The sequence below is a fragment of the Myotis davidii genome, unplaced genomic scaffold (genome assembly GCF_000327345.1).
Source record: "Myotis davidii unplaced genomic scaffold, ASM32734v1 scaffold327, whole genome shotgun sequence".
NCBI classification, from domain to species: domain Eukaryota; kingdom Metazoa; phylum Chordata; class Mammalia; order Chiroptera; family Vespertilionidae; genus Myotis; species Myotis davidii.
In genome coordinates, this window is record NW_006298628.1 from 721,364 (window position 1) to 730,216 (window position 8,853).

Below are 8,853 nucleotides of genomic sequence, written 5' to 3' on the forward strand. Positions count from 1 at the left end.
AAGATACGTTTTTATTGATTTTTGAAAGAGGAAGGGGGAGAAACATCAATGTGAGAAACAGTGATTGGTTGCCTCCCATGTGCACCCCAATGGGGCATTGAACCTGTAACCTAGGTATGTGTCCTGACCAGGAATCGAACCCACAACCTTTTGGAATACACCCTATTTGGCTTAAAAGACTGACTTCCAGGGAAATTTTACCTAAAACTATGCAGCATCTTTGCATTCATGGCACAAAATAAGAGGTCGTATGATTAGCATGACGTACTATGTTCTGCAGGGTGTGTGATGGTTAGTTTAAAGCAGGGGTCCTCAAACTACGGCCCGCGGGCCACATGCAAATTCAAATATTGTATTTGTTCCCATTTTGTTTTTTTACTTCAAAATAAGGTATGTGCAGTGTGCATAGGAATTTGTTCATAGTTGTTTTTTTTTAAACTTGTTCCCGTTTTGTTTTTTTACTTCAAAATAAGATATGTGCAGTGTGCATAGGAATTTGTTCATAGTTGTTTTTTTTAAACTATAGTCCGGCCCTCCAATGGTCTGAGGGACAGTGAACTGGCCCCCTGTTTAAAAAGTTTGAGGACCCCTGGTTTAAAGTAATGACGATCTCATGCATCATTCGAACTATTTTCAGTTATTTCTTTGTTTTTATAGGGTTTTCCTTCTGTATTAAAATTTTAATTACATAAGAAACAAGGTATTATGTGTATGCTTTATAATCACTGAAGTTAAATTTTTATGGTGACTCCGTTTTCAATGGAGGTGAATTCACCCTACGAGCTCAATGAATTGTCTTAAGGTGGGGGGAGACAGAATCACTTTATCCTAATAATTTATCACAATAGGGTCCCCTTCCCCATCCAAATATACATGCCACGGCTTTATACTGGGGGAAAATATCCATGTCAAAGAGGGATCTGTCCATGTGACAGATGTTTAACTGAAGCACGGTGCTGGGTAGGCATTCGGTTACTGCAATGAACAAGCTAAAGACAGTGACGAGTTAGAAAGTAATGAGTGTAGACCACTTTAGATACAGTGGCCAGGAGAGACCTTTCTAAAGTGTCATTTGAGCACAAGGGGAATAATGAGCTGGCTATTAGCAGCGCCTGAAGAACAGACAGGCAGAAAGAAGAGCAAGAGCACAAGTTCTGAGGCAAGAAAGGACTCAGCTCATTCAAGAAACAGAAAGAAGGCCTGCACAGCTTGACTAGGAAATACGGAGAAAGGTCGGAGATGAAGTTTTGGATGTAGGCAGAAGCCAGACCATGAAGGGCAGCATAGACCGTGAAAAGGAATATAGAAGTTTTCAAAACACAATGGAAAGTGACATAATGCTTTATTTTAAAAATATCTATATGAAGAGTAGTGCAGGAGGAAGAAAGTGGACGGGGGAAACGAGTTACAAAGCTACTGCAGTAACCGGGGTGACAGAGGACAGCAGAATGAACGAGGCTGGTGCCAAGAGAAATAAAGAGAAATGCAAGAGGAGAAATCAAATAGGATTCCTAAAAGATTCCTAGGGACATCATTTAACTTTCTTGATCATTTCTGTAACAGATGAAAAACTAGCATAAGTATTTACCCAGGCAAAATGACAGCACACACATTTAGTCCCACAGATCAAAGGAATCCATCCAGTTGTAACTGGGAGGCATACTGAATTTCAGAGGTAATTAGCTGGGGAGGCCCAACTTCACGGACTCTCACCTTTAAGATTCCTTTAGGAAGAGAAGCCGATGTGGATATGAAATTCCCAGTCCTTTGCAATAAATCATCTTCATCCTCTTCACTTTCATCTAAGTCAAACAAACCCACAGGCTGATCTTTAGAGTAATTGAGATGAGCATTACCTACCCCAGATGTCTATAGTTGAAACCTCAACTCCCTTACCAGCCTCCCAACCTTAACTACTTTATTTAAGCTGCAATTGGTAAAAGTAAAACAGCAAAATAAATTTGAAACAGCAGGAAAGGATGACACAGAGCTCAATATATATGATCAAAATCAAGCCTGACTCTAGAATGAAAGACACACATTCACAGACAGTGACCAGACAAGATGAAATGAAGTTGAAATAAACTCAGTATTTAATTTGAAAAGAATTCATATTGAGTTCTTTAGCAATAGGGTGGACAGCAGAGCTAGCTTAACAGCTCTCGTGAAAAAGAACTAGAACTGAAAGACCAACGTCAGCAAACTGCGTATTAGAACTTCAAAGGGAGCTAAGAGCACCCTGCTGTGGCTCAGTGGTTGAGCATTGACCCCTGAACCAGGAGGTCAGGGTTCAATTCCCAGTCAGGGCACATGCTCCGGTTGCAGGCTGACCCCAGTGGGGAAGGGGGAGGGTGGAGGGGGGACGGGGAGGTGCTGATGGAAGATCCTCTCTCATTATTAATGTTTCTATTTCTCTCTCCCTCTTCCTTCCTCTCTGAAATCAATAAAAATAAGCATAAAAAAAAGAGGGAGAAGAAAGAGTACATTATGTGATATATTTAAGAGGAGGCTAAATTATCCTCTAACAGATGTTGTAGAAAAGGTTCTTGTGTGAATAAAGTAAGCTACAACACTAAGATTCCCTCAACCTCTAGAAGTATCTGGCTGGAAACCGGAAGATACACTTCTACTTAATAACAGGGTGAGTTTTCCACAGCATTATATAAAACAAGTCGCTCCTTTGTATGGGGGCTCCCTGTCCTTCAGTTCTATGAGGACTGATGGGTGTGGTGAAGGTGTACTTTACCACCATGAGGACTGACAGGTGGAGGAAGGGAGGAGCGGTGGTGGTGGAAATCAAACAGAAACTCATCAGATATGAAGGAGGCTAAGGAAGAACTCCTGAATTATGTGGGAGGACTTATCTGGGATTCCCTAAAGGATTTCAAAGGTCAATTCCAAGTATAAAATTTTTAACTCCAAGCACATAAATCAGATCTTGGCTTAGCCATTCATAGTTACAGCTAAACTCAAGGATCTAAAAAGCAGGAAACAGTTATGGTACAAACCAAACTTAAAACCTGGAACTGAGAAAAATAAGTTTTTGTAAAGTGACTAATCATCTGGGCTTGACCTGTCATGTGCTCCTTAGGCAGACATCCCATTTCCTACTGGTCAGCTAAATTAGTTGCCAATGTCTTCAGAAGGGACTATGAATCAAGAAGTAACAGTACTACTCATTTTTCCTTAACCCTATGCCATAAGGCAACACAGTTCTGTTGAGGAAAAAAATCATAAAATCAATCCATTATGTCTTTATAGTGGAGAATAAGCAAGCCTTACATTATTGCAAAAGGGCTTCCCTCAGAGAAATGGTGGACTTCAAAACCAGACTTTTTTTTTCTTTAAAAAAGACATATTTGAAACACCAGGTTTTATTGTTTGTTTGTTTTTTAAATATGGAACGCTTCAGGAATTTGTGTGTCATCCTTGCACAGGGGCCATGCTAATCTTCTCTGTATCATTCCAATTTTAGTATATGTGCTGCTGAAGTGAGCACGAAACACCAGGTTTTAATGAGCCTCATAAGACAGCTCAAATAATAACAAAACAGGAATAGAACTTCTTTACTAATAAACAAAGGAATCAACACTTACCATCTGAAGATATTTTCCGCTTATTAGTCTCTACCCAGGCAGGTACTCCCCCCATGGCATGCTGAAATCTAAGCAAAAAACATGAAAAATGTGTATGGTAACCACTGTAGGTTCATAGAGCATGATACATTTAAAGAATATAGGTAAGACCATCCTTGAGAACATGTTTATATTCTCTTCCAAAGAAGAGAACAAAAAGAACAAAATAGTCCCAATGAACTTATTTGGAAACTTTCATGAATCTCTATCTAAACTAGTCCTGGATTCAGGACACCTGGATACACATTTGTTGTTAATTATTTACATCTAGTTATATGGTTGTCTTATTTGCTCATTTCAACACATCTGAGATCTTGGGACTCATCCCAGATGGTGAGCTCTACCATCACCAGGATTTTCCTGTGAAGGAATTTTTTAAAAACGCTGGCAGAGAAAAAGATCAGACCTGAAAGAGGCTGAAACAACTAGAATTGGAGGGGCAGTAGACTGTAGATGAGAAAGAGTTCCAGAAACCTGCACAGTAGTTGGCAGACACTTTGCTGAATACTAAGCTGCACACTCATAGGATGAAAACTCCATGAGGTCAGGCCAACAACTACTAAGGAGCTGTAAGCTGCACAATACCGAAGCTCAGACACTGGCGTTCCAACCAATTAGAGGGGGTCCTTACTGAACACTGGGCATTCAGTAAGTGATGCCAGGAAGGGCATACCTTAGTAATGGAGCTAAACCAGCCTGGAGTATAATATACTACTCCAGAACAAAGCTAAAAAGAAACCTCTTTCAACAACAAAGATAATAATAAGTAAAATAAAAAACAAAAATATTTTTAATATTTTTCAATGTTTTTCCCTGGCCACACGGTGTGGTTCAGTTGGTTGGACTGTTGGTCCATACACCCCCCCCCCCCGCAAAAAAAGATGTGTAAGTTTGAACTGGAAGAATCAATATGAAATAATTATGTTAAAATATACACAAATTTCCTAGCTCTGTCCAACTAAAAGAGCTTGGAAAGTGTGAAAAAGAGATGGCTTACCATATACAAAGGAATAAGCAAGTAAGCAACATTATCATTGACTATGATATCTGGGTGATAGGATTACAAGTTTTTTCCAAAATTTTTTTGTGCTTGTATTTCATCTTCCCCCAAAATACTCAAATTTAATCATGTCTTCCAATAGCAATGTTCATACTATTTCAAAATGGAAATCATATTACCCAAGAAGCTATTACAATCAAAGACTGAGCGAATCAAAATAAACTACTGGTTATAAAGACCTTCTCATTAAGTCATATGAAAAAGGATACTTACTCTTCCTTAAGTCTCTTTTGAAGCTCATTTTTTGAAAGTTTATTTTCACTGGCATTTTTCATCATATCTTTCCGAAAACGATTGTTCCTCATGTCAACCCTATAAAAAACAGAACAGCATGGTTTAACTGACTTTTAAAGTACTAATATAAAAAACAACTGTTGTCTTCAGTAGTTTGAGAAAACTAATTTAACTGAATATGTCAAAACTTGTAAGATATGGAACATCTGAGACGCACATTCTCTATTTTCCCCAAAACAAACAAAAAGAAGTCTCCAACATTTTGCACTATACAATTTACCCTTTGAAGAGCTAATATTTCAAATACATAATGACTTTAGACACAGCTTATGCCATTCACCTAAATAAAACCCAAGTAAAATAAAAAAATTAAATTTTTTTTTTTTTAAAACTTAAAATACTATGAAGGAAAAAGATAGGCACCCATTTATCTCTCTCTGATGGACTTTTTACTTTTTAACAACAACAAAAAAAAAAGAAAAAGATTCCTAGACTTGACCATATAAAAACTTAAATATTCTATCAGATATTTTAAAAAGCATTAAAAGGCAAACAGAAAGCTCAGAGAAAAACCTACAATAAATTTGACATATAAAGGTTGGAAATTCTCAATGTGTAAGGAGCTGATATAGCAAGATCATTAAGAAACAGTCTCATCTGCCATTTGTGACGTGAATGAACCTGGAGACATTATGCTAAGTCAGGAGTCCTCAAACTTTTTAAACAGGGGGCCAGTTCACTGTCCCTCAGACCATTGGAGGGCCAGACTATAGTTTAAAAAAAAACTATGAACAAATTCCTATGCACACAGCGGCAGCAAAACACTTGGCGGGCGGAATAAATGTTTTCGGCGGGCCGCATGTGGCCCGCGGGCCGTAGTTTGAGGACCCCTGTGCTAAGTGAAATAAGACAGATAGAGCCTGGCGGTGTTGCTCAGTGGTTGAGTGTCGACCTATGAACCAGAACATCACATCTGGAGTCCCAGACAGGGCAAATGCCTGGGCTGTAGGCTCAATTCCCAGTGTGAGGCATGCAGGAGGCAGCAGATCAATAATTCTCTCTTGATGTTTCTCTCTCTCTCCCCCTCTCCCTTCCTCTCTGAAAGCAATAAAAATATATTTAGAGGGGAAAAACAGACAAAAAAAAAAATACTGCATGATTTCTTTGTATGTGGAATCTAAAAGGCACACCACATAGAAGCAGAAAGTAAACGGTAGTTAGCAGGGATGGGGAGGTGAGGAAAATGGGAGAGATGTTGGTCAAAACTGCAATTATATAGAATGGATAAGTCTAGAGAGCAAATGTACAGCATAATGACTACACTTAATATTACTGCGTTGTATAGTGGAAATTTACTGAGAGAGTAGATTTCAGGGACTCTCACCACACACACAAAAAATGGAAACTATATGAGAAGGATATGTTACTTAGCTTGACTAGTAATCATTTTCCTACAAAATATCATGTTGTACCCTTAAAAACATATAATTTCTACTAAATAAAGTCTCTACAGTAAACAAATAAAGACATAATAGAGGACATTTTAAGAAACACCAATGAAAAATGTTTTCTCAGCGCTAAGTATGTGTTTTCCACCCATCAAACCCACCAAGTCTGAAAATGCATCGCTAGTAAGAATGAAATGCAACGGGCACCTTTTACTGAGATGACGAATTGGTAGGACCTCATGCTCAGTCTTAAGTGTTCATCAAGAGCCTTAAAAAATGCCTGCGCTCGTCAAGTAATTCTATCATAATCTTTCTTAAATGAGAAAAGTGAGTCAATGTTTATGCTCAGATGTGTATCTCAACATTAATTTTTTTAAAGGGGGGGAAAACTATCCATCCATTAACAGCTATGGAAATTACGGTAAATTCATACAATGGACTATAATACAACCCTTTTTAAATGTTTATGAAGGTATTTCTTTTTCAAGTGGGGAAAAACACTTGTGTCATTTCATCTACTAAAGTACATGTTGTGTATACAGATTTTTTAGTCTTTTCTCAGTTTTAGGCATTGTGCTAAGAGCTCTACATATACTACGTCATTAAATCTCAAGAGCCTTTTGATATAATTACTATCATTATCTCCATTTTACAAAGGAGAAAAAGTAGTTCCAAACTTGCCCAATGATCAGTTAGGAATTGGCCAAATTAGGAGGCAAAATCAGGTCTAGACAACACAGAAGAAAAGAGAAAGGGAGGGTAGTATGCCAACACGTTAACCTCGGTGGCAAGATTATGAATGACCTTTTCTCTCCTATACTTTCCAATATTTTTCAAATCTTCACATAATCACATATTCGTAAAAAGAACTTTTTTCAAACCTGCGATATAACTTTTCAAGTATTCAGAGAGATTCCGGAAGAAAACATTTGGCAACTTACATTTCCTCATCTTCATCTTCTTCATCCACCCAAACTGGCTTCTTCTGAGGTGGAAAATTATCTTTTGCTTCATTCTCCACTTCTGAGTCACCTGAGTCTTCCTGTACTTGAGCCTAGAGAAGAAAAAACGCCCTCAAGTGCTAAGTTTTTCATGTCCCACAGTGACAGACACGTAAACCGTGGAAGTTAGATGGCTTGTAGAAAGTTTTGCTTTTACAGCCCTCTGATAAAATAGTAAGACAGAATGCCATCACAGCACAGGCTGGAGGGAAAAACAGAAAATGAGGAAATGAGAGAACGGTACCACACACTGGACAGGCGGGGTAAGATGGAACAGTCAAGGAAAGAACATCAACATGCTCAAAGGAGACCAAGCAAGACAAGAACAACAAAAGGTAAATTGACAGATGAAGAAAGGAGCAGGGAAAACCCCAGAACGACACAAACTACGGGACCAGAGGCGGACTAGCATCAAAGATAAAATCCCATGACTGTCATAATTAGTTCACGTTTCATATCCTTAGACATACCTCTTCTCCATTTCTCCTGTCATTCCTGACCCCATCCCTTTTTCAGAAATGCTATACTGCACTATCAAGTCTAAATCTAGACCACACACTACCTGAAGTGAGCCTGAGCTTTCCCCAAACCACAGGGTAGAAATAAACAAACTATTCCTACTGGCTGTTGCCCACCTACACCCTTCAAAGCCCAATAAATCCCACCTCACATGGCCAGTTTCTTTCCTGATTAGGAAAAAAAAAAAAAGCATTTTTCCAATGGTAGTTCCTTATCTCCCTACTAGATGAGGCACCCAAAGGGGTTCCTGGCCATCAGCTGTTACTTGCCGGGTCCACGCTCATTTAGCAAACCGCCATCATCAGTGAGGTCCTGCGTGGCCACCCTTCTCTCCGCACACTTATCTCCCTTTTCCCGAACCATTTTTTTTTAATCTCTCTTCAGCACTTATCATTGAGAATTTTACAGTACTTCTCTCCTTTATCTTATGCCTCTGCCACAATACATAAGCTCCAGGAGGGCAGCCAATGAAAACTGATTTTTTCCCCATTGCTGTTTCTGCTCCGGTGCCCAGAACAATGCCTGGGGCTCCTTATCTTCAAATAAAAATCCAAATATATAATAAAAGATGATTTTTTGTGTGTGTGCAAAAACAGGATTTTCATTGCTAGGGAAAAATACCTGGCACCTAACAGGCTCCCAAATATTTGCTGAACAGACGAATACGTGATCATTCTCAACGTTGGAGAGAAAATCATTTGGAGAAATGTTAACACGCAGATTCCCAGGCCCGTGCCCACGAATTCTAATTCCACAGACCAAGTGGAACTCCTGAATCACCGCCAGGTACGGCGGCAGGCGATCGGACGACCCCGAGGGAGGAACACAGACTAGGAGGACGCGCGGGGCTGAACCACGAAAGATGCTCGCGACCACAGTCCGCCAAACACATAGGTGTTGCGCGCCTGCTGGGTACCAGGCGCAGCAGCTCCCACGCCGGCGGGGAAGGCGCGGTC

The 8,853-nt window shown here is 39.5% G+C and overlaps 1 protein-coding gene across 1 annotated transcript in view; it reads right to left on the reverse strand.

Moving 5' to 3' along the window:
* UTP18 (UTP18 small subunit processome component) overlaps nt 1–8,196 on the reverse strand; it is a 24,017-nt gene extending 15,821 nt beyond the window's left edge. The window contains 5 exon segments of the mRNA XM_015570769.1: nt 1,624–1,802; nt 3,597–3,664; nt 4,909–5,007; nt 7,319–7,431; nt 8,191–8,196. Of these exon segments, the coding sequence (XP_015426255.1) occupies nt 1,624–1,802; nt 3,597–3,664; nt 4,909–5,007; nt 7,319–7,431; nt 8,191–8,196 (465 nt within the window).
* Between the last annotated feature and the right edge of the window lie 657 nt (nt 8,197–8,853).